This window comes from Herpailurus yagouaroundi, unplaced genomic scaffold (assembly GCF_014898765.1).
Source record: "Herpailurus yagouaroundi ecotype Mexico unplaced genomic scaffold, PumYag 140, whole genome shotgun sequence".
NCBI classification, from domain to species: domain Eukaryota; kingdom Metazoa; phylum Chordata; class Mammalia; order Carnivora; family Felidae; genus Herpailurus; species Herpailurus yagouaroundi.
Window position 1 is genome coordinate 75,417,932 of NW_024412395.1, and position 27,682 is coordinate 75,445,613.

The 27,682-nt window shown below is 37.5% G+C and overlaps 1 protein-coding gene across 6 annotated transcripts in view; it reads right to left on the reverse strand.

Moving 5' to 3' along the window:
• HECW2 (HECT, C2 and WW domain containing E3 ubiquitin protein ligase 2) overlaps nucleotides 1-27,682 on the reverse strand; it is a 392,473-nt gene that overhangs the window by 69,433 nt on the left and 295,358 nt on the right. For all 6 annotated transcript variants that reach the window (XM_040475725.1, XM_040475723.1, XM_040475726.1 and 3 more), the window contains 3 exons: nucleotides 10,449-10,583; nucleotides 5,887-5,989; nucleotides 1,657-1,753 (listed from right to left, as the gene is read on the reverse strand). In XM_040475725.1, coding sequence (XP_040331659.1) covers nucleotides 1,657-1,753; nucleotides 5,887-5,989; nucleotides 10,449-10,583 — 335 coding nt within the window. The remainder of the gene's footprint in view (nucleotides 1-1,656; nucleotides 1,754-5,886; nucleotides 5,990-10,448; nucleotides 10,584-27,682) is intronic.

The window sequence follows — 27,682 nt, forward strand, 5'->3', positions numbered from 1 at the left end:
GCTATAGGGATGTAATGTACAGCATGGCAACTAAAGTTAATAATACTATAACACATATTGGGAAGTTGTTAAAAGGAGATCTTAAAACTTCTCATCGTAAGAAAAAAATCTATAATAATGTGTGCTGATGGACCTTAACTAGGCTTATTGTGGTGATCATTTTACAATATATACAAATATTAAATCATTATTTTGTATTTCTGAAGCTAATATAATATTGTATATCAATGATACCTCAACAAAAGATATGAGAGACTAAGAACATAATAAGAAGAATATTTGACAATTTATTTTCAAATCAACAAGAAAATCTCTATCCCCATCTATCTGTGTATCTATGTATCTATGTATCTATCTATCTACATTCACTATATGCCAAGTAATATTCTTGATATTTAAACAATAAGGAGGAGAAATAATGAGTTGAAGAAGATCCATATTTGTAAGAAACTTATAGTCTAGTTGAAAAAAAAAGCATAAGGATTTGAAAAGTCAAATTACAGCATGAAAGTCACATAAACAAAATAGTATAAAGGACAATGTGATATGCTACATAATTAATTATGAAATTAGTGTCTAGAACAGAGGTTATTACACCTGAATGTGCCACTGGAGTCATATGGAGAAGTTTTAAGATATTAAATGCTTCAGCTCTCCCACAGACCTCCTGAATTAAATTTCTGGACAAGTTGTAGGAGGGTAGGGGGTTAAATTCAGAGAAGGGAGAAGAGTTAGGGGAGAGAAGACCTGGCATTTTGTACTTTACAAAGCTCCCCAGGTGATTCTGATGAAAAAAGCTTGATACAACGAAATACAGTAGTTTTAGAGAATCACGGCTGTGGGCCAAGATGGCACCACTGGACAAAAACATATTTCTACCAGTAAAGGTAGCATATAAACCAAATGAGCTTTGAGTTATGTCACATTTTCAGCAGAAACTCACATCTTTTCCCATCTCCACTGATGCTTACCACACCAAGGTTGAGGAACTCTAGTCTAGATCTTGAGAGTAAGAGCTCACAGTGGAGCTGAGAGGCTTCAAGAAGAGGTAGTTTGCATTGAGTTTTATGAGAAAGATTTTTCTTGTCAAACACACAAGAGAAAAACTTGCCAGGAACAGGAACAGCATGTATTCAGGAAAGTAAAACTGGACTTAAGTGTGATGCATTGAATAGCTATTTAGAATAGAGGGGTCATGCAGGGTAATACTGGACAGTGAGGGGATCAGATTCCTTCCTTGGGTTCCACTGTGTTTTTATTATGAAAAAATGTGAATACCAAGCCTAGGATTTTATAAGTCTAAGTTACTTTTGTTTACTCAAGCTACACACAAAAAGGTTAGTGTCTTATTATTTTCATTATAACCTGCAGATCAAGGATGGATTCTTGGTTATGAATTTCTGTTTCTTTTTCATATTTCTTCTTTAAAGAGGGTTCTAGGTTCTTTAGTCAATCTTATTCAATCTTTATACTTAATAGAGAAAAGCCAGTACTACAATGACCTGGTTGTTGATGACATAAAGTCTTTGTGTACAAGATGCCTTTGTTCAGACTGCCAGAAAGAAAGAGTGAATTTCCAAGATGATTATCAGTATTACTGATGATTTAATAGTTGGGGCTTACAGAATTTGAACCAAATACTAATACAACAGTTACCTGAGTGAATGATTCCTGGTAAGATCAGGTTGGCGCTCCTGTAGAATTTCAAAGATGTTGGGTTGGCGCAGAAATGCAACAATCTTGTCATTGTAAGCTGAAAAAATAAAAAAATTATGATGATGCTTTAAAAATCTGTTATTAAGTTTATGCACATAAATCCAAACTTTAAGTCTGTTTTTTGTGGTTGATATTCCTTTTACTCAAAGTCATAGTTTGAAGCCACTACAGATGCTTAAATTCTAATTTGTGTCTACCTGTTATATGATTATCGGACTTAGATGTATTAGGTGTGACTTAAGCACAAATTAAACTCATTTCATAAGCCATATTTATTATCAAGTTACAGGATGAGATCACAAACAAGATTCTAGATATGGATGGTTTTTAGCTACTGCTTACCAAAATCAACCTCATAAGCAATTGTTAGAAATGGAAAACTATCTTCTGACTAAATAGCAACCATCCAGGGAGGTAAAGAGACAGAACAAAAGTTGCCCAAATACAACAGTGCTTTGAAAACTGAAGACATTGATAAAAGAAATTAAAGATGACACAAATGAATGGAAAGGTATACCATGTTCATGGATTGGAAGTATTAACACTGGTAAATGTACATATGCCCCAAAGCACTCTACAGATTCAATGCAATCCATATCAAAATACCAACAACATTTTTTACAGAACTAGAACAAACAATCTTAAAATTTGTAATTTGTATGGAACCACAAAAGACCCATAATAGCCAAAGCAATCTTGAGAAAGAACAACAAAGCTAGTGGTATCACAATCCCAGACTTCAAACTCAACTACAAAGCTACAATAGTTAAAACAGTAGGCTATTGGCACAAAAATAGACACACAGATCAAAGGGACAGAATAGAGAGCCCAGAAATAGATTCATGCTTATATGGCTAATTAATCTACAATAAAGGAAGCAAGAATATACAATAAGGAAAAGATAGTCTCTTCAATAAATGGTGCCATGAAAACAGGAGAATTACATGCAAAAGAATGAAACTGGACCACTTTCTTACGCTATACATAAAAATGAACTCAAAATGGATTAAAGACCTAAACCATAAAACTCCTACAAGAAAACCTAGAGAGTAATCTCTTGGACCTTGGCCTTAGCAACATTTTTCTGATATGTCTCCTTAGGAAGGAAAACAAAAACAGAAATAAACTATTGAGACCACATCAAACTAAAAAGCTTTTGCATAGCAAAGGGAACATCAATAAAATGAAAAGGCAGTATACTGAATGGGAGAAGATATTTGCAAATCATATATCAAAAACAAGGTAATATCCAAAATATATAAAGAACTCATTCAACTCAACACCAAAAGCAAACAAACAACACACAAGCACAAATAATCCCATTAAAAAATGGGCAGAGGACCCGAATAGGTCTTCTTTTTCCCAAGAAGACATACAGATAGCCAACGGACACATGAACAGATGCTCAAAATCATTAATCATCAGGGAAATACAAATCAAAACCACAGTGAGATATCATCTCACATCCTGTTAGAATGACTAGTATCAAAAAGACAAGAAATAACAAGTGTTGGCAAGGATGTGGAGAAAAGGGAACCTTTGTTTACTGTTGGTGGGAACGTAAATTGGTGCAGCCATTATGAAAAACAGTAGGGAGGATCCTCAAAGAGTTAAAAATAGAAATATCATATGCTCTGGTAATTCCACTACTGTATATTTACCTGAAGAAAACAAAAACACTAATTCTAAAAAATATATGTATCCCTCTGTTCACTGAAGCATTATTTACAATAGCCAAGATAGGGAAGTAACCTAAGTGTCCATCGATAGATGAATGAAGAATGAGTTAAGAAGATGTGGTACATATCTTATATACATATATACATATCTTATACATGTATAATATATATATTATACACATATATAATAGAAAGTTACTTCACAATTAAGAAGAATGAAATCTTGCCATTTGCAACAAAATGAAGGGACCCAGAGAGTATTATCTAAGTGAAATAAGTCAGACCCAGAAAGACAAATACTGTGTGATTTCATTTTTACGTGATATCTAAAAAACAAACAAATGAACAACAAAATCAGAAACAGACTCATAGATACAGAGAACAAACTGATGGCTCCCAGAGGGCAGGGACTGAGGGAATAGACAAAATAGGCGAAAGGCATTAAGAGGGGCAAAGTTCCAGTTACAAAATAAGTAAGTCACAGGGATGAAAAGTACGTCACAGGGAACACAGTCACCAATACTGTAATGATTTTGTATCAGATATACACTGAGTAACGTATCAAGTGTGGAATCATCATGCTATACATTAGAAGCTAATATAACATTGTATGTCAACTGTACTTCAATTAAAAAAAAAAAAGAAAAACAGTTGTCAGCAACAGTTACTACCAAAAGGTAGAAGACAAACCATTCCCAAATTCTCTGTGGAAATAAATGCCATTAAGCCACACTTAGCTTTTTACCAAACCAACTATACCAACAGCTGCAACACAAACGGAATCATCAACTATGTACATAGAATTAAAAGAAAAATTCACCTCTGTCAAGACTGGCTAATGTCTATAGAAATTTAAAAATAGTTAATTAAAATTCATTAAGGGCTCTAATAATTAATACCTCTTTTGTCAAGAAAACTAATTTGTTTACTTAAGATTATTTATCTTGATTATATCTATTTCTAATCAGAAATATGGACATATTTAAATCACAGAAGTGAATATCTGAATTTTCAAACATCAGTGACTCTGATTCAGTTCATAAATATGATCAAGTAACATGCCTTACTTAAACTCACAAGTGATCAAACAAAAGAAATATAATGCTCTAAACATTTGCTAGTTCACATTTTATGCATCAGGCCACCTGTGCATACAAATTTTAGCTAAGTGTGAATAAAATTTAAAAAATACTACCTGCTAACATGGAATCGCATTGTCAAACTTGAAGTGTACCTAACTGCACATTTCCTCATACAAAAATAATGAAAACACTTTTTATAGTTTTTTTGAGAAAACACTTTGATAGCTGAAATTTTGTCACTGGGTTTTACACTCCATTCAAGATCAGAGACTATATAACTTTTTTAGCAATAATTTCATAAGACTTTAAAATTCTCTATGCAGCATTTGGTATCCTATTAATAACAGCATAACAATACACAGACTCTTAGACTTTGATCCAAGATTTCTTCCTGTCCAGTGTTTGTCAAATTTCTTTAGCTAAGTAATGCCACAGGCATTACTTTATATTTCACATTAAAGTTTTTCTTAAAGAAGTAAAAATTTTAAGGTAAAAACAGACAAATGGAGAACTACTCAAATTTAAGATGAAGCAGGGAGCTGACATGGCCTCCTACCACCTACCTGTCTACTCCACCTGCCTTAGGGGTCCAGGTGTGAAAACCGATCTACGTCAACCTCATCATGTGAATACTAATTCAAGTTGTTGGTTAGGCCTCTTTGCCCCATTCATTTATTTGTATTTTATAATTTTGGAGGCTCTTGCTGCCTTGTATTTGCTACAACTACATAGCTCTCTACCAAAACCTTAAGAATGTGCCATAATTGCTTTCTTATTCTGAGGCTACCATAGGCTCACACACCATTTAAATTCTGTACCAGAGCGCCTGGATGGCTCAGTCGGTTGAGCGTACGACTTCAGCTCAGGTCATGATCTTACAGTTCATGGGTTCGAGCCCCATGTCGGGCTCTGTGCTGACAGCTCAGAGCCTGGAGCCTGCTTCCCATTCTGTGTCTCCCTCTCTCTCTGACCCTCCCCCATTCATGCTCTCATTCTCCCTCTCTCTCTCTCTGTCTCTCTCAAAAATAAATAAACATTAAAAAAATTTAAAAAATTCTGTCCTGAGCATTATGTATATACTAATATATATATGCTTGTCCAATGCTTAATGTGAAATGACCACATAACATATTTGCCTTAAGAGTAACTTCAACAATCTTATATAATAGCTCTGCTCAGAAAACGTAGAGCAAGATAAAAAATCTCATTCTATAGGATTTTGTATGACAGAAGTGTTTTGCGATTCAAATTGGTCTCTTAGGGATAATGCACGTCTCTTAGGGATAATGCACGTTTCTGAGTACAGGGCAAAAGTAGCAGGCTGCCAATAGAGAAGTATCAGCACAGGATGCATGATTCACACTGATAGGAAAAGCAAAGATAAAGGTTTCTGGAATGGGATGACATACCCACTGGAACCATGTCCTGGTACTGTGGCCTACTGACTGTATTGAATGTACTCGATGGCCTGGGAAGCACTGGTGGTCCGGTGTGTCGAGAATCTTCTCCTACCTGCAAACAAAAGCATCGTTTATGTTCTGCACCAAGATCGAGACTGGTTTAAATCAGCACACCAAGCCTAGTTGTTCAAAATACTTGACGACTACTAAGTACCAACTGATGGGAACAGATGCCAGGTGAGGAGCTGACACAGGGTTCTCACAAGCTCTGCTTTAGTTGCCGAATCGAGGGGAAGGGTTCAGGCATCCGTATCCTCGAGAGGGGCCGGGCAGTGACTATTTACCACATGGTATCGAGGTAGTTCCATACGAGTACAATTACTGGGGCTGTAGAAGCCGAACAGCAGCAGACCTGTTCATCGGGAACAACCTCTGGTTTGACAAAACAAAAACCTGGAACAATGCATTGGAGAGAAAACCTGGAGGGCACGAGTGCCAGGTTATACGTTCTTTTGGCTAAGGCAGGTCGGAGAATTCTCTGCCTCAGCAGAGTCTGAAGAGCAGCTGGCTTCGTGTGGGCTTCAGGGTTGGTGTGGTATCTCCTCAGGAGCAATTCTACATGCCTGTTAGAGCACCTGGTACAACAGCTCTTTCTGGTTTGAACCTCCCACACCAGGCAGCTAATCGCAGCAGCTGTGGAAGAGCTACCATAGGGCTGCCCTAACCAAAATTATTTATTGTACCTATTATAGATTTAGAAACTCATACATACAAGTAGGTAAACAAAAATGCCCACTAATAGTCTTATCAGTAAACTCTAACACTGCTTTAGCTTCTGTTTTAGCATCCCCTCCTTGCCCGTATTACACAAGTCTTTTAAGATGACAGTAGAACAGAAGTATTAGAGAGAAAGAGAACAAAAGGCCAAATAACATATTGGATTTACAAATTGGTACTTTTCAAACAGAGCTTCTAGGGGCACCTGGATGGTTCAGTGGGCTGAGTGTCTGACTCTTGGTTTCGGTTCCAGTCACAATCTCATGGTTCTCGTGAGATCGAGCCCCGCATAGGGCTCTATGCTGACAGCTTGGGGCCTGCTTGGGATTCTCTCTCGCTCTCCCTCTGCTCCTCCCCTGCTCATCTGCGTGCACACTCGCGTGCTCTCTCCGCACCCCCCCCCAGGCTAAATAAACATTTAAAAAAAAAATAAGAAAATAAAACAGAGCTTCTATTCCCACCCATCGAAACCTTCACAGCCATTTTATCACATCGTATCTGTTAGGTGCCTGGGGACAGGTTTTTCTAAAGGCCCTAAAACTAAAACTACCATTCTCACCCTACACTGCTTGCTTATCCTTCAAGAATGCTCTCACTCATTCTTCAGAGTATAGTTCAAACAGCAACCCCCCTCCCCAATGAAACCTTGCCTTCCCTTCAAGCTGACTTTATTAAAAAAAATTTTTTTTTTAACATTTATTCATTTTTGAGAGACAGAGACAGAGTGAGAGCGAGGCAGGGGCAGAGAGAGAGGGAGACACAGAATCGGAAGCAGGCTCCAGTCTCTGAGCTGTCAGCACAGAGCCCGACGCGGGGCTGTGAGATCATGACCTGAGCTGAAGTCGGACGCTTAATCAACTGAGCCACTCAGCTGCCCCTCAAGCTGACTTTAAATGCACCCTTCTCTGACCTCGCAAAGTACTTGGTATACATTTCTTAAGCAGCCGCCATCATTAACATTTTATAAAGCATTTCATTCGTATTTTTTTCAAAAAAATGTTTAAGTCTTATTATTTATTTTTGAGAGAGAGAGACAGAGTGTGAGTAGGGGAGGGGCAGAGACAGAGGAAGACAGAATCGGAAGCAGGCTCCAGGCTTCAAGCTGTAAGCACAAAGCCCAACACGGGGCTCGAACTCATGAACCACAAGATCATGACCTGAGCAAAAGTCAGATGCTTAACCGACTGAACCACCCAGGCGCCCCTCAGTCATATTTTTACTCACTTGTATTATGGTTTGTTTCACACATTTTCTCCTTAATAAGAACAAGGAACATACGTTATTGGCATCCTTCACCCCAACCACCATGTTTCTACACTGCACGCATTTGGTAAGAATCAGTTTGTTGGATGGAAGATACAGCAAAATTTCTACTACCTGTAATGTTTGCTAAATGAGTATAAGAGAGTAGATGGAAAGACTCATGTGTATAATCGAAGTTGCTTGCTGTGCGTCTCTTGAATTATTGGCTTTGAAGAACGAAGTCAGCCACTCTCAGAGGAGATTCGATCATTAACTACACCTTGTTTGCCAGTCACAGAACTTATCATTCAATACACAAACATATACTTTGCCTCCTGTCAGGACGTGGTCATGTGTCATTATTTCCCAGAACAGCCAAATGTCTTCTCTTCAACACCCTCCCTCCTCGAAGGAGACCTTTAGATGGTGGGCAAGGCCAGATAAATGTGTGTAGCACGGCGGGGTGTGCGGGCTTCCAACAGCTGTGCCAGAAAACACCTTCCCATAAATGGTCTGACAAGGCTGGGGCTGACTGCTGAGGCTTTATGGGGTTAGCTCTGTTCTACCACTCAGTCTCCATCAACAGGAGAAGATAACTTGCATTTGAATGTGTGCCTTAGGATCCCTCTCCCACAACAGGCTGCTACTAGACCATGGAAATAACTCAAGTTCTGAGGCAGAAGAACTGAAAGCAAAAGGAGCACAGCTATTAATCTGATGCAGACCTGACCAGACCAAGCAGCCGGCTCATACAGTGAAGTCAAGATAAGACAAGTGGCTAAAAAATAAAAAAAAAAAAAATACAAGTGGCTAAAGTGCACTGGCCTTGTGATAAAGTCAGGCAGGGCCCTAATTATGATACACATCACACACGAAGTCCAAAGGTGAGAGGTGTGTTTTCTGCTTTTAGGATGAATGCTGTTGGCATCATCCAGGTCACCACTAATGGTTTCCATGGCAGCAAAGTAAAGATTTATTAGTTACTCATAAAACATAAATATTTTTGTGCATACCTCATCTTGTAATGGATTTATATATCATTTTTATATGAGCTTCTCAAGTATATTCTGTACATACAACCAGCAAACCCACAAGTCTGTAAATCACGAGGGGAAATTCCAAGAGTAGAATTTTGATTAATCAAATCCAGTTATTTATCACGTTCGTAATTTTCCTTATAACAGAGTCTACAAAACTCTTTGACCTATAATGTAACACTGAAAATAGAATATGCACATAGACCTAGAAAGGAACGCAGGAGAAGAATCTTAATTCTTTTTGCCTAAGCAAATCTTTCGAAACAATGTTTACCAAGTGATGACATACATTCAACACTAAGCCAGTATTAAAGAGAAACAAAGTTGACCTAAAGCATTCCTTTTATTTACGCTGCTAAAGAAAAAGGGAAACAGGAAGAGACTATTTCCTTTGTCTTGGTGGAGGTGGTGGGGGGGCGGGGGTGGGTTAGGCTATTAGAGAGCCCCCATGTGGTTACCATAGGTCACTGCAAACCAGTAAAGTAGAGGAAGTAATTTAGTAATTTAGGAATTCTTAATTCTGCCTATTTTCTCTTCCTTAGAGTACATGAATCAATGCTCAGATATATTGTGATTTTTATTTATTTTATTAAGTTTATCTATTTTGAGAGGGAGAGAGATTAAGAGAGAGAGACAGAGAGAGAGAGAGTGCAGGAGGGGCAGAGAGAGAGAGGGAGAGAGAGAGAATCCCAAGCAGACTCTGCACTGTGAGCAGAGCCTGATGCAGGGCTTGAACCTCTGAACTGTGAGATCATGACCTGAGTCAAAATCAAGAGTCAGATGCTTAACCGACTGAACCACCTAGGTGCCCCAATATATCATGATTTTAAAGACTATTAGTGAGGACACCACAACCCATAGCATTGGCTAAAGACTTTAATCCAATCCAGCAACCCTCACTTAAAAAACCTCCCATATGTCACTGAATTTTAGCCCTATTTTTTCCTCTGAAGCTGTCCTTAGGTGGGCAAAAGGGTTTACCACCATCCTCTCTTGGACATTTCATACATGGAGAATGCTCTCTCACCATCTTCTGAATATAAAAAAATTCTCTAATTTCTTCCATCTTTCTTCAAATATCTAGCTCTGGGGCGCCTGGGTGGCGCAGTCGGTTAAGCGTCCGACTTCAGCCAGGTCGCGATCTCGCGGTCCGTGAGTTAGAGCCCCGCGTCAGGCTCTGGGCTGATGGCTCAGAGCCTGGAGCCTGTTTCCGATTCTGTGTCTCCCTCTCGCTCTGCCCCTCCCCCGTTCATGCTTGTCTCTCTCTGTCCCAAAAAATAAATAAAAACGTTGAAAAAAAAATTTTTTTTTTAAAATATCTAGCTCTTAAAATGTGTAAATTAGGCTTTGGGTATTTTCAGAGAAGCCCTGCCAGCATTCTGGCACTTTTCAGTCTCCAAATGATAATCTCTAAATCAAACTGGAAAAACAAAACGATAAGAGAGATTCCACAAACCACCACATCCCTGCAGCTCCCATGAACCCGCAGGCCCATCCCCAAGGCGCGTGACTCACCTCGCCTGCACTGTGGCTGCGTTGCCTGGTCAGGTGCTGCCGATGAACCAGCGCACTCGTGGGTCTACTGCTCTGCAGCGGGAGCCGGGGGTCGATGAAAGTGGTGGTGCGGGAGTTGTGGTCGACAAAAAATGCCTAGGAAACAATCCCTTCAATCAGTAGTCCATTCGTGCCACACACTTGTCCTGGCTGCCCTATCATTTGATACATTCAGGAAAAGTCCCAATTTTGACTTTTGAGTAACGATCTTAGCTCCACTTCCTTTTAATTTTAATCTTTGGGGAACGTCATTCCTGGTTTTAGGAAATACTCTAAGGAACAGTCATCAAAGATAGGATCTGAGAAAGAAGCCATATGAAAGGGTATTTGGGCTTCTCATTAAGCTCTTACTGCTATCCGTGGTTATTGTGACGTTTTTATCACCTAAAACTTCACCATCATTGACTGCTCCTTTTCCTCTCCCACGCTGTCAGCCCCCAGTCTCTCCACTTTCCCAGGGTAGTGCCCTCTCTACTTTTTCATCCCAGCCTGATGACCAGCCCGTTATTTCAGGGTTTTCTCTTGTTCCACACCTCTACAACCGTATTCATTTAGCTGGCACCTCAGTAGCAGAATATTCTTTCTGACTGCTTTGATTACATCACTGCTCCAGTCCAAAGCTTCCACTGGCTACCCAGTGTTTATCTAAAAAAAAACATTCCAGGGGCGCCTGGGTGGCGCAGTCGGTTAAGCGTCCGACTTCAGCCAGGTCACGATCTCGCGGTCCATGAGTTCGAGCCCCGCGTCGGGCTCTGGGCTGATGGCTCAGAGCCTGGAGCCTGTTTCCGATTCTGTGTCTCCCTCTCTCTCTGCTCCTCCCCCGTTCATGCTCTGTCTCTCTCTGTCCCAAAAATAAATAAACGTTGAAAAAAAAATTTTTTTTAAATAAATAAATAAAAAAAACATTCCAACTCTTTGGAGGTTTTCCAAGACTTTAAAATCTCCTTCCCATCTACCTTCCCAGTTTAATCATTGATCACATACATCCATACAAATTCTATCACCTACAATAACTTTGGGCAAGTCACTTAATTTCTCTGAGCTGTAGATTTCGTATAAAAACATGTCTGCTTCATTCATAATAAACATTTCTTTCCCCATAACATGAAAGGAGGGAGGAATCATGTTCTACTGTGTTTACTGCAGAATCCCTGATGACATGAAATCATGAATGAGTACAAAGTGTTTCTTTGTGTTTGTTTAATTCTGAAGCTCTAAGCCAGTGCTATTTATCCTTATCATTAAGAGCCAAATGGTATAAGTCTTCAAAGTAAAATTCACTCTAGGTAGTAACAAAGCCCATTATCTCCAGGACAATTAGAAAATGTAAGTTTTCCATGATCAGATAAAGTTAATTAAGTCATCAAGATAAGAGAGATGATTAGGAGAGTCAGGAGACACTTAACCTGTAAGTCAAGTGTCAGGGCACATGATATATGCCAAATAACCTAAGCAAAAAAGAACGGACTTCTTAAACTGATGGAGCTCAGTTTAAAAAGTACCTTAAAGACTAGGAATGAATACACCTAGGCAAATACCAGGTTTAGATGATATATTTATATCTATAAAAAAGTCAATCACCTTCCCATTATGAAATAAAATGTTTCTGTTTACACATAATCAGGAAACAGGCGAAACAATGTAGTCCACAAATAGGAAAAAAAAATTATTTTTTTGTAATGAAATAACTTTAAGCAGTAGATGCACTAGAAAACAAAGCAGAGAAATATACAGAATGAGAATCTTTGCCAGTCCCTTCTTTCCATGGTCGATTTCCAGGTACAAAGACTGAATTAAATGGAAGTCTTGTAGGAGATGATGTCATCAGCCTCACATCCCTAGGTAATGCTTTCTTTTTCCTAACATGTCAGGTGGAACACCTGTCTTCTCTGATCTTGTAAAAAAATAATACACCAAATGATAAATTCTATATAGGCTTATATTGGCAGGTTCTGGTCCCAAATGTCATACTGGTCCCCATTTGATTTGGGCTTCTAATATACTTGTACATCATTTCTGCCACTATTCAAAGTGTCATAAAATAGAAATTAAATTATTTTTACAAATGGGTATTTCAAAGTAATAGACACTATAATCAGCCATGTATCTTTATTAAAATTTTTATTACTAAAACAATAATATAAGCCATGTTTTTTAAGGGAAAAATACAAAGAGTACTAAAATAGAATTGCCTATTTACTCTACCTAATTTCTTTGGAATGTTTTGAAGGGATGGGTAGCCATTTAGAGGTAACAATGATGCACTTATAATTATAAGGATAAATGGGTGTGCACATCTAGGTCAGCTGTGATTTACATGTAGTGTCACAGTGTAATTTGATGTTAAGAGGCTTGTCTAAAACCAATTCTCTAAAGAATTATACTGTAAATGCCTTGAGGATAAGGACTCTTTCTTACTCATCCTGTTATCCCCGGTAGCTTTTGGGACTGCATCTGGGGGAAAGTTGGAGGCTTAGAAAATAATAAATTGTCCAAAATTCTAATATGCTAGTATCTTGACCAAAGTACAGAGACAACTCACAATGAACTAATCAAGTAATAAAAGTCACATTCTTTTACATAAGCATAGAAATACTTAAAGATCTTAAAAAACCAATGAGGGGTGTGTGTGTGTGTGTGTGTGTGTGTGTGTGTGTGTGCATGTGTGTTAGGTGAAAAACGTGGAGAGCTAAAGAATATAAAACCACAGAATAGGAGTTTTTAAAACATCCCATTGTAGATATGAATAAACTACCAAGGTAAGACTCGAGACGTGGGAGGCAAAATAATAATCAAATTACTGGGATCTAGAAAAAGACAAGCCTGGTTCTGAGAGCTAGCTCCACTACTTACTAGCAATGCAACCTTGGACAAACTACTTACTTAACTTTTTTAAACCACAATTTCTTCTGTAAAATGGGGATAGTAACACCTACATCAAAGGATGGTTAAATGAGATGGTTCTCATAAATTTTTTAATGTAGTGCCTATAACTTCTTAAATGTTACTATTATTAGTACTAATAATAAGTTTTAACTTCTAAGACATTTTTCCCAGGATCACAATGCTTCTTGCTATATTCCATAAACAAAGCTCAAAAAAATGGAGAACCAGTGAAACTACATTTCCCGAGTTCCTTGTAGATATGTGTGGCCCAGACTAAGTTCTGGTCAATGAGATGTAAACAGAGTGTCACATGATACTCCTGGGAAACCTCCTCACAAGAAGATTTTTACAAAGTCAAGCCCTCCTTTTGTCCTTCATCTTTTCTGTTCCCTGAGATAAGGATGCTCCAGCAGCCACACTGAGCCATAAAGATGAAAGAAAGATGGCTGAGCAGAAAATGGAAGGGGCCAGGGCTCTCACAACTTGAGGAATCACCTTAAAAGCCCAAGACTGCCTGCCTCTGAGCTCCTTTATTGAGTGAATAAAATCCTGTATATTAAACTTTGTATGGGTCTCTGTCACAATGCAGCCGAACCAAATCCTAATTGATCCACTGAAGTCTCCTCTGCAATGCAAAGGAAACATGGTCTTTCTAAAATTAAAAACACAGAACACATAAGCCAGCAACCACCATTATAAATAAAGATTTTCATTATTTGATAAATAATGATATCTCATTGTTGTTCAGCTTCAATATAGTTGGATAATAGTTCCTGACTTAAGTAAAATGTATAGTTGGGAACCTGTAAAGCTGGGACTTGAACTTACCTTTCTGTCTGACACTAAAGCCCAATGAGCAGCAGTACCTCTTTCCCCTCTGTCTCCTTTTCATATATCTTTTTGTTTCCATTCTGCTTTCTGCTCCCTATCTTTTCCTTTTCACGTTCCTCCCACTCCCCTCACACCTCACATGTACGTGATGTTAGAAAGCATTCAAGTATTTACTGAATTAGACTGGCAATAATAGCCATTCACAGTGCTGGGCCTCAACACTGTTTCAACACTGAAAAGGCTACTAACGCCAGACAGCAAACGGTACACAATTTCCATAATTTGCATCACTAACCAGTTGGAGGTACGGCTGTGGGTGGGGAACAGGTGCTATTTGTATCCCACAAAAAGGTCAGTTTCAGAGTCAAATCAAATGTGCATATTGTTTACACATGCTTTTTTAACTCTGCCAAGTACTTGGGGAGAAAGATCTTGATTAAGACCTCTATCAAAATCACACTGGTAGAGCACTAACGGAATGCAGCACAAAGACACAATTACTTGGCATGCATTTTGACTCTGCCCACCCACTGTGTGACCATGGACAGGTTTCCTTCGTGCTTTGCTATTTCCACAGAAAGGTAACCACTCACTCGGGTAACAGTTGAGCTGTGAAAAATGCATTCTACTTTAAAATAGAGAGAAAAGCACAGAAAACTTCCTGGGCCAATTTTAGGTTTGCCATTTCTATTTGTGACACACAAATCAATTATGTCAGAAAAGTGGATCACTTTCCCACAGGATATCCTAAGTAGTTCAAGCCAGTAATGAAGTTGACCTAGTACTTTTTTTTTTTTTTTTTAATTTGGGTCACTTTTTATGTCACTGTTCTTGAATCACCTGCCTTTATTTATGAAAGCATTTAACATGTATTATAAATTCTATGTGGATAAACGGCATGCTGAGAATGTAGACTACGTGAAAAAAACAACTGTATCAAAAAATGAGTCTTTTTCAGATTAGCCATAGAAAAGCAAATTTTGAACAACATGGATTCCCTACTGTTAAGTTTTATTAAGGAAATTGACTCAAGCTTCACAGTGCTGGACCAACTAAGACTAACAACACAGTCAAAAACTGAAAGGAATGCAAATACACAAACTCAAATCTCATTTGAAAAACTTCTTCCCTTTCACTGCTTCAGGGCATGGTCGAGTCAGGAAATACGGGCTGGTTGGAGCCAAGTGGTATTTTAGCGAGGCCAAACAAAATACACTTCTCTCTTTACACAATTCTTTCTTTTTATTTTTTTAAGCTTCTATTATTTTAAGAAAGGAAAAAGTCATCAGTATTTGTGAAGAAATACCAACCTCAGGCTCAACAAATCTAAGTTACAGAAGTTTGAAATTGTTTCCAGTTAACATTCTGCCAAACCAGGAATCCATATTAAAAGACCATGTAAACAAAATAAAACAAAAAGCACTTGTAACTCTGCTCCACAAAGGTCAAATCTTCTATCTTCTTCTAAAGAGCTATGGAGAAATCAGTAGTTCAAGATGGTGGCACAGGAAGATCCTGAACTCACTTCCTCCCACAGACACAACACATCTACAGCTACATAAGAAAACAATTCCCTCCGGAAAAAAACAAGAGAACTGAACAACTACTCCACAACAAAGGATAAAAGGGCCACGGTGAGATGGGTAGGAGAAGCAGAGATCTCGCCAAAAATCCCACCCCCAAGTGTAGCAACCATTGGGAGGCGTCTCACAAATATGGAAATCCTCCCTGAGGAGTGAGGGGTTTTTGCCTCAGGTCAGGCACCCAACTCCTTGGGACCTGCACTGGAGAGACAAGCTCCCAAGATATCTGGCTTGTTGAGCCAACAAGACTTACATCCAGAAAAATCATCAGGCTGTAGGCAGCAGACATTGTGCTCTTAAAAGGGTTGTGTGCAGACTCACTTGCCCTGGGATCCAGCACAAAAACAGCAGTTTGTTAAGAGCCTAGATCATATGTGAAGAAATTCATGTATTAATCTCAAAGCATCTGCCACAGGGCAAAAGTCTGTTGGGACTCTTTCCAGGAGTGGAAGTACTGGTGGGTGCCATGTTTGCACTCTCACTTTAATTTGCTGGGGCCAACTCCCACCCCCACCCCGGAGGCAGAGGTGGGTGCCCTATTCCCTGACACTGCTACTGCTACTGGCCAGAGGCAGTAGGTGAGCACCCTAAGCCCTCTTATTGCTTTTGCAGCCCTGTCCCACTCCCAGCTTCCCTCCCAGCTCCCCAAAGCCAGTAGGTATAGACAGCCCACAGAAGGGATACCCACTGAGTACTTGGCTCCAGTAACCAGGGGGGATTGCATTTCTGAACCCCACGGAGCTGAAATGAATGGACACGCACCATGAGAGACGATTAAGAACTAGGGCAAGGTTAAATGACAAGGTTCATTGCCCACACAGGGACACCCTTCAAGACCAGGAGAGACAGTTGTTTTGCCTAACACAGAAACAAACACAGAGTCACACAAAATGAAGAAACAGAGGAATATGTTCCAAATGAAAGGACAAGATAAAATTCCAGAAAAAAAAAAAAACAACAACTAATGAAATGGAGATAATTTACCTGATAAAGAGTTCAAAGTAGTGGTCAAAAGTTGCTCACTAAATTTAGGAAAATGGATGAACATTGAGAAAATCTCAATAAAAGACAGAAAATACCAAACAGTAGTCACAGAGCTGAAGAATACAATGGCTGAACAATAACTGAATATGATACCTGAAAATACACTAGAGGGGTTCCACAGCAGACTAGATGAAGCAGAAGACTCAGTGATTTGGAAGACAGGGTAGTGGGACTCACTCAAACAGAGCAGCAAAAAGAAAACAAAATTTTAAAAAGTGAAGATAGCTTAAGGGACCTGTAAGACAACATCAAGCAAAAATAACATGTGCATTTTAGGGGATCCCAGAAGGAGACAAGAGAAAGGGGCTGAAAACTATTTGAGTTAATAATGGCTGAAAATGCCCCTAATGCAGAGAATCTGAAAAGTAGCAAGGGAAAAACAACTTGTTATACAAAAGGGAACCCCCATAAGATAATCAGTAGATTTTTCAGGAGAAACTTTGCCAATCAGAAGGAACGCTATGATATACTTAAAATGCTAAAAGGAAAACTTCTAAGCAAGAATACTCTATCTGGCAAGGGTATCATTCAGAATTGAAGGAGAGATAAAGAATTTACCAGACAAGCAAAAGCTAAAAGAGTTTATTACCAATAAACTGGCTCTGCAAGCTGAAAAGTAAGGGTGCTAATTAGTAATAAGAAACCATACAACAGAAAAAACTCACTGAAATATATAGCAAAGGAAGAGAATTAATCACTTATAAAGGCAGTATAAAGGTTGAAAAACAAAAGTAGCAAAATAACCATAACCACAATAATTAGTTAAAACATACATAAGATAAAAGATGTAAAATGTGACATCAAAAGTGTAAAATGTTTGGAGGGGGGTGTAAAAATACGATTGAGAATGCATTCAAATTTAACTTGCTATCAACATAAAACACATTGTTATATGTATAGGCTACTATATACGAGCTTTATTGTAACCACAAAGTGAAAACCTGTAGTAGATACCCAAAAGATCATGAGAAAGGAATCTAAGTATCACACTACAGAAAGCATTCAACCACAAAGGGAGGAAGGCAAGCGAAGAAGAAAAGAACAGAGAGGAACTACAAAACAGTCAGAAAACAATAAACAAAATGGCAATAAGTACACATCTATCAGTAATTACTTCAAATGTAATGAACGAAATTCTCCAATCAAAAGACATAGAGTGGCTGAATGGTTAAAAACAAAAAACAAGGGGCGCCTGGGTGGCGCAGTCGGTTAAGCGTCCGACTTCAGCCAGGTCACGATCTTGCGGTCCGTGAGTTCGAGCCCCGCGTTGGGCCCTGGGCTGATGGCTCAGAGCCTGGAGCCTGTTTCCGATTCTGTGTCTCCCTCTCTCTCTGCCCCTCCCCCGTTCATGCTCTGTCTCTCTCTGTCCCAAAAAATAAATAAACGTTGAAAAAAAAAAATTTAAAAAAAAAAAAAAAAACAAAAAACAAAAAACAAAACACAAGACCTATATATGTTGTCTGCAAGAGACTCACCTTAGATGTAAGGGAACACACAGACCGAAAGTGAAGGGATGGAAAAAGATGTTTCACGTAAACAGAGCCAAAAGAAAGCTGAGGTAATTATACTTACATTGGATAAAACAGACTTTAAAACAAAGATTGTAACAAAAAACAAAAATGGACTTACATAATAATAGAGGGGTCAATTCAAGAAGCCATAACATTGATAAATATTTATGTACTCAACACAGAAGTACCTAAAGCAAATATTAACAGATTTAAAGGGAGAAACTGAAAGCAACATAATACTAGTAGGAGACTTTAATACCCCAGTTACATCAATGGATAGATCATCCAGACAGAAAATCAATAAGGAAACACTAACCTCAACTGACACAACAGAGCAGATGAACTTAAAAGACATACATACAATACTCCATCCTAAAGTAGCAGAATACACATTCTTCTCAAATGCACAGGGAATATTCTCCAGGATAGATCACGTGCCAGACCACAAAACAACTCTCAATAAACTTAAGAAGTCTGAAATTATATCAACCATCTTTTCCAACCACAATAGTATGGAGCTAGATATCAATTACAAGAAAACTGGGAAAATCACAAATATGTGGAGATCAAACAACATGCTACTGAGCAATCAATGGGTCAATGAAGAAAGAAAAAGAGAAATTAAAAACTGACTTTAGGCAAATGAAAATGGAAATAAACATACCAAAATCTATGGAGGCAGCAAAACCAGTTCTAAGAGGGAAGTTTATAGCAGTACCAGTCTACTCCAAGATGCAAGAAAAAATTTAAGTAAACAATATAACTGTATACCCAAAAGAACCAGAAAAAGAACAAACAAACTCCAAAGTTAGTAGAAGGAAGGAAATAATAAAGATAAGAGAGGACATAAATGAAATAGAGACTAAAAAGACAATAGAAGAGACCTTAGTTTCACTGAGCTGTTTTTTTGAAAAGATAAACAAAATTGACAAACCTTTAACTAGACAACAGACAAGGAGAAAAAGAGGGCTCAAATAAATTAAATCAAAAATAAAAGAGGAGAAATCACAGCTGATACCAAAGAAGTACAAAAGAATTATAAAAGATAATTACATGCTAGGGTGCCTGGGTTGGCCCCCACAGTTGAGCATCTGATTCTTGGTTTCAGCTCAGGTCATGATCCCAGGGTTGTGGGATTCAGCTCCATATCAGACTCCATGCTGAGCATGGTTTGCTTGGGATTTTCTCTCTCTTTCCCTCTGCTCCCTCCCCCATTCACTCTCTCTCTCTTGCTCTTTCTCTCTCTCTCTAAAATAAAAAATTCTAAAAAAAATTTTTAAAAAGGTAATTACATGCCAAAAAATTGGACAACATAGAAGAAATGGGTAAATTCCTAGAAACATGCATCTTCCAAGACTGAATAATAAAGTAATAGAAAATACGACTGGATCAATTATTGGTAAGGACATTGAATCAGTAATCAAAAAACTTTCAAGAAACAAAAATCCAAGATCAGGTAGCTTCACTGGTAAATTCTACCAAACATTTGAATAAGGTTTAATAATACTACCCTTTTCAAACTCATCCAAAAAATGGAAAAAGAGGGAACCCTTCCCAAACTCATTTTTTGAGGATAACATTACCTAATAACATTACCAAACCAGAAAGGGACAGAACACAAGGAAAGTTACAGACCAATATCCCCAATGAATACAGATGTAAAATTCTTCAACAAAATATTAGCAAACCAAATTCAACAATACATCAAAAGAATCATATACCATGATCAAGGGGAATTTATTCCAGCAATGCAAAAATGGTTCAAAATCTGAAATCAATCAGTGTGATAAACCACATTAACAAAATGAAGGATAAAACTGTATGATCATTTCAATAGATGCAGAAAATGCATTTGACAAAATTCAACACCTATTTATGATAAAAACTCTCAATGAAGTGAGTATGGATGGAATGTACTTCAGCATAAAAAGGCCATATATGACAAGCCCACACCTAACATTAGACTCAAGACAGAAAAGCTGAAAGCTTTTCCCTTAAGATCAGGAAGAAGACAAGGATGCCCATTCTCACCACTTTTATTCAACATAGTATTGGAAATCCTAGCCAGAGTAGTTAGGCAGGGGGTGGGGTGAGGGAGGGGCGGGGGGGGGGGATGACAGGGGGGTAAGCATCCAAATTGGAAAGAAAGAAGTAAAACTATCATTATTTGCATATTTCATAATTATATATATAGAAACTCCTAAAGACTTCACTAAAAAACTGTTAGAACTAATAAATAGATTGAGTAAAGTTGCAGGGTACAAAATCAATATATAGAAATATGTTGCATTTTTATACACTAAGAACAAATTATCAAAAAGAGAAAATAAGAAAATAATCTTATTTACAATTGCATGAAAAAGAAAAAAATACCTAGGAATAAATTTAACCAAGGAGATGAAATATATGTACATTGAAAATTATAAGACATTGGTGAAAGAAGTTGAAGAAGGCACAAATAAATGGAAAGATATGCCATGCTCATGGATTAGAAAAATTAATACTGCAAAAATGCCCATATTACCCAAAGCAATCTACAGATTCAATGCGATCCCTATCAGAATTCCAATGTCATTTTTTCACAGAAATAGAACAAACAACTCTTAAATCTGGAACCACAAAAGATCCCAAGTAAACAAAGCAATCTTAAGAAAGAACAAAGCTGAAATGAGTCACACTCCCTAATTTCAAACTCTATTATCTATTCCAAAGCTATAGTAATCCAAACAGTATAGTATTGGCATAAAAAGAGACACATGGATCAACAGACTAGAATAGAGAGCCCAGAAATAAACCAAAGTATACATGATCAATTTGTGACAAAGGAGGCAAGAATACACAATGGGGAAAGAATAATTTCTTCAATAAATGTCATTAGGAAAACTGGACAACCACATGCAAAAGAATGAAACTGAACTACTATCTTACACCATTCACAAAAATTAACTCAAAATGGGTTAAAGACTTGAATGTAATATCAGAAACCATAAAATTCCTAGAAAACCACATAGATGATAAGTTTCCTGACATCATTCTTGGTGATATCTTTTTGGAATTGATTTCAGAGGCAATGGCAGCAAAGGCGCGTGTGCGTGCGTGCACACATACGCACACACACACACACACACACAAATGACACTACATCAAACTAAAAAGCTTCTGCACATCAAAGAAAATTATCCATGAAATAAAAAGGCAACCTACTGAATGGGAGAACATATTTGCAAATCATATATCCAATAAGGGGCAATATCCAAAATATATAAAGAACTCATGGCTCAATAACAAAAACAAAAACAATCTGATTTAAAAATGGGCAGAGGATCTAAATAGACATTTTTTTTCCCAAAGAAGACATACAGATGACCAACATGTACATGAAAAGTAATTCAACATCACTAATCATGAGGGAAATACAAATCAAACCAATAATGCAAAATCATTTCACTAGACAAAATGGCTAGTATCAAAAGACAAGAAATAACAAGTGTTGGCCAGGTTGTGGAGAAAACTAGAAGCCTTGTGCACTGTTGGTGGAAATGTAAATTGGCATGACCATTGTGGAAAACAACATGAAGATTCCTCAAAAATTAAAAATAGAAGTACCAGATGAACCAGCCATTCCACTTCTGAGTATCTATCCAAAGAAAACAAAAACACTAATTCAAAAAGATATACATATCCCCATGTTTACTGTTACCATTATTTACAGCTGCCAAATATGGAAACAATCTACATGGCCATTGATAGATGGATGGATGGGGAAGATGTGGTATATATACAAGAACAACAATTTATAAGTCAGAAGCATTGCATATTGAATCTGTTCTTACTTCTGGCTTCTCAACTCTACAAAGTCTTAGAAATGCTCAAAAAACACTTAATTGTAATCTACCTTAATTTTTATGAAGATCATACTCATATTCTCTCCCTTCCAAAATATAAATCTCTTCTCAGGTCTTGGCTTCCTCCCTAGTATTTATCCAATTATTAGTAATAAACATGCTATTATTTTCTTTGCATTATATCCCAACAGTGCTCTTAGCAGGAGAAATGAAAAGGCTGATTGATACAGTTTATTATAAGTAAAAAAATAGTCATGCTAATGTTTTCCATCACTTGGTCTTTTGAAAGAAGGAGTGATCCCAAATATTTCATGACATCTGTATTAGTCACAAAATAAGTTAAAGAAGGTCATTTTTTTTAAACTGCTATGATTAGAGACCTAAAGTCATGAGGAGACAAAACAGGAATCTATGGTGCTTGGGCTAGAGTTCTGGAAACAGCTAGCTGGTCAGTCAGCAGATGTGGATAAGTACAATATCCTCAACACTTTAGGTATAAAATATTAGCCAAAGGGTACTTTACATGTTAGGAGTGGTGGTATTTAGCTGTAGGAAATATATTAGGAGAGCCAGTGATATGGTGGGATGGCTTGTACCAGCTCATGAGAGCTGACTGTGAGATTTTAGGGGAATATGCTGGCAGCCTGAAATTGGTTATTTACCCCACAGAAAATGGCAAATTCTACAGATCAGCCTTCCTCTGCAATTCCCCTGGAGAGCTGGGTTTTAAACATTTAGCAGCACATCACTATAGAAGACTGAGGATGGAATTGTCCAAATCAGCCCATTTTAGGTGGAGCAGAAAGTCACTGCCATAAAATTTTAAAAATAGCATATTATATTTTATAAAAAATATCCAGTGCAAGTCATGAAGATAACTGTTTAAAAATAAAAGACAAAGGCCATCTCCATACTTGGATAATTCCTTCAAGACTCCATGAGTCTACCATTTTACTCAGAAATACACTCATGAAACTTAATTTCTGCTCTATTCTCTCATTCAAAATGGTACAGTGTCCCAGAAATATTCTTTCCCATTACCTCCTATGTGTGTTTATGTGACTTATTATTATTTAATCTAACACCTTTTTACCCCCTTAAAAATCAGCAAGAGATCATTAAAAAACCACAATGCGATTTACAAATTTAGAATTTCATTCCATCTCCACCTGGATTGCTGTATAACTTCAGGTTATTAAACCAGGTAACCACCACAAAGAGGTATTATTTCAAAGCAATTAGAGATGTGCCACAAAAAGAAGAAATGTAGTCATCAAACTAACAAAAAGCATATTTCTCAAAGTGTAGAACTTATCCTGCTAAGGTATTTCAGGAATTCACTTGAGACTTCCAAATATTAAGTTGCATTTTACTCACTGAGATGAGCCTGACCCCATAAATTGTGGCTATCAGCTTCCTGTGGGATACAACCAAAACCTATGCCATCATGGGGGCAACTTCTGCAGCCACAGAGGCTATTATACTCTGGTAAAATGAGAAGTAGGCTCAAACTGTGGTAACTTTCACTGTACAAATATTTGTTCTCTTCTAAAAATCTATCCTCATAACCATAACTTCTACTTGCCATGGTCATCTAAGTTGGTTATTTGGACCATTCTGCTACTCAAACCCCCAATCTGACATCCGAAGTCACAAAGCTCTAGAGTTACCAAGCTTGGATATAGAAATGGATGTCAATTTTAGCTGGGAGATATAGCATATCATTTTGTAGGAAAAAGAACACACAAGAAAATATGGGAAAAGACATTTCACCTTAAATAAAAAGATGGTTAGCATTTTAGATTTTTATTTTAAAAAATGAAGTTTATGATATGTTATTCTTAAAGTTTCAAGTTTCTTAGTATTTCAATTTAAGCCCATGTAGAATAATCTCGGTAAAACATTTTGTGTTATACTGTTTGCGAGTACAAAGCCAAAAGGGAGGGGGGAAAAGTTATTCCATATTTAACATCTGGAAGGGGAATCAAAAAATAACTTTCTTTTCTAAAAATTAAACCAAATGATAATCCCATTGTGTGAACTTAAGAAATAATAAGCGGGATACCTGGGGTGGCTTAGTCAATTGAGCATTCGACTCTTGATTTCAGCTCAAGCCATGATGTCGAGGTTTGTGAGATTGAGCCCCCATCGGGGTCTGTGCTAACAGTGCAGAACCTGCTTGGGATTCTCCACCACCCCCTTGTCCCTCCCCCACTCACATGTTCTCTTTCTCAAGATAAATAAATGAACATTAGAAAAAAGAAATAATAAGCTTTATGGTATTTTTCTAATTATCAATGCCATTTTGCCTTTTTCTCTTTGTTATCCTTACCCCTCTGCAATAGATATTCCACTGATAATACTCCCCTGACATGGGTCTGTGATGGTTCACTCTACATGAAAATTTTACTGGGCCACCAGTACCCAGACCTTTGGCCAAACACTTCAGGATGTGTCTGTGAGTGTGTTTCTTGATGAGATTAACATTTGAATCAGCAGACAGAGTTAAGCATATTGCCTTCCCTAATGTGGGCACACCTAATTCAATCAACTGAAGAACTCAAATAGGACAAAAGGCTGAGAAGAGGTAAATCCATCTGCCTAACTGAATTGGGATATTGGTGTTTTCTGGCTTTAAGACTCAGACTGAAACATAGGCTTTTTTTTGGGTCTCAAGCCTGTCAGGTTTGGATTAGAACTTACACACATTAGTGTGTGTGTGTGTGTGCGTGTGTGTGTGTGTGTGTGTGTGTGTGAAAGAGAGAGAGAGACACAGAGAGACACAGAGAGACACAGAGAGAAATCAACCAGAATGACCACAATAGCCATGGTAGAGAAAGAGATGCTTCTGGGTTGTTTTAAGATAGGAGCAAACATCTGAAGACAGACTACCCTGGAGTGGTCATGAACAACAAGGACAACAAAAAACAATAGCAAAAGGAACCCTACTTTGAAAAAACCATTCTGTTGGACCATGATGGGTACAGAAAATCAGCAGTACGTTAAGAGGAAGAATGGGACACTGTACTAATCCTACATTATTTTCTTTATAAAACCATTGTATATCTCCTATTAGAAAAAGGATTTGGCCATTAATAACATATCTTTATCATTTTCATGAAATTCTAAACTGATGAAACTCTCAGTTATTTCCAGTCCCAGGAGCTGGAAAGGATAGGTTACTAATCCTCACTTTAGAGAAAACTGAGGTTCATAGAGGTCAGATAGTGATGGATCCAGAAATTCTGACCCCACTGCAACACCATTTTCTCAAATCCATGAAATTAACAATGGGAAGAAAGAAAGAGAGAGAGAGAGAAGGAAAGAAAGAAAGAGAGTAAGTTAGTTAGTTAGTTCCTAGGTTAAATACATTTGGTTTTTCTTATTAAAGCACATATTTGTCTTCCAGATATATTATCCCCATGAGCACATACTAATGATCAAACCCAGCCAAGAATCAGAAGCATTTTAAACAAGTCACATTTTAATACTATTGATGCATATTTCTTGCAAAAATATAAAACATTTATATTGATACTGTATCCAGATCCCAAATTACGCTTCGTTTTTACACTCCTGAGAGTGTATAAAAATTTAAGAATTATTACAATAAAAAGCAAGCAGAATTTTTTTTATATATTGGCTTGCTTTCTTTGTTTATGTTTCATTTTAAAATGAGGCAAGTCAAAATGTGTTCTATATGTTAGGTGAAAATCCTAGGCCTTAGATCCAGCAAATAAACACAGATGTTGATCAGAGTTTCATAAGGATGATCTTGCATAAAATAAAACTTGGCTCAGTTCCAGTCCCATCATTACAGAATCAAAATAATTAGGGAAATCAAGTAATGGAAGAAAATACTGATTAAAACACACAGTAGAATTTTGAACAAGAGACCTGGAATTAAAAGCAGAAACAGGGGCGCCTGGGTGGCGCAGTCGGTTAAGCGTCCGACTTCAGCCAGGTCACGATCTCGCGGTCCGTGAGTTCGAGCCCCGCGTCGGGCTCTGGGCTGATGGCTCAGAGCCTGGACCCTGTTACTGATTCTGTGTCTCCCTCTCTCTCTGCCCCTCCCCCGTTCATGCTCTGTCTCTCTCTGTCCCAAAAAAATAAATAAACGTTAAAAAAAAAATTAAAAAAAAAAAAAGCAGAAACAAAAGCATTACATATTTCATGGCAAATCTAGTTTTTGAACCATATCATCTCAACTTCAAATCTAAAGAATCAAGGATTTATAGGTCCCACTGCACCTCCAACCGAAGGAAACCACCTATCCACTTTATAGTTCTATAGATTTGCCTATTCTGCTCATTTCATATAAATGGAATCATATGATATGTGATCTTTTGTGACAGTTTCTTTCACTTAGCAAACATTTTCAAAGCTTATCCATGTTGTATCAGTCATTCATTACTTTGTATTGTCAAATAATATTCCATTGTATGAATCTACCATATGTATTTACCCATTTATCAGTTCATGGGCATTTGGGTTGCTTCCACACTTTGGCTGTTACAAATAATGCTACTATGAAGTATCTGTGTACAAGTTCTATAGAAGAAAGTGTATTTTCATTTCTCTTGGGTATATACATGGTTGTGGAATTTCTGGATCATCTGGCAACTCTTTGCACAACATTTTTTTAGTAACTGTCAAATTGTTTCCAAAATGGCTGTGTTGTTGTACAGTCCCACCAGCAGCATATGAGTATCCAGATTCCACATTCTTGCCAAAATTTATTATTTTTGAGATTTTTTTTGATGGCCTATCAAGTGGGTCTGTAGTGGTGTCTCACTGTAGTTTTGATTTTCACTTTCCTAATAACTAATGATATCAATGGGAAAGAATAGTCTTTTCAATAAATGATGCTAGGACCTAGATGTTCACAAGCAAAAAATGAAATTGAACCCTTGACCTCACACCATATAAAAAATTAACTCAAAATGGATCCTAGATCTAAATGTAAGAGCTAAAACTATAAAACTCTTAGAAAAAACACAGGAGTAAATTTTTGTGATGTTGGGTTAGGTAATGTTTTCTTAGATACAACACCAAAAGTATGAGCAACAACAACAAAAAATACAAATAAACTGGACTACATCAATATCTAAAATGTTGTGTTGTAAATAATACTGTCAAGACAGTCAAAAGACAACTCAAAGAACAAAAGAAAGTATTTGCAAAGCATATATCTGATAAGGGACTAGTATTCAGAATATACTGTTCAAAGAACTCTTACAATTCAATAATACAAAGATAAATAACCCAATTACAAATAGGCAAAGAATTTGAACATAAATTTTTCCAAAGAAGATATACAAATGACCAATAAGCACATGAAAAATGTGTATGTAGAGATGAAGAAACTCAGATCCAGTTAATATAAATGACATACTTCAAGTTAGTCAGGTGGTTAGTGGCCAGTAAGGTCTAATCTTTTATAGAAAAACTGCTAACGGCCTTGAATACAGCAAGACCTGGGTTTGTATCTAAGA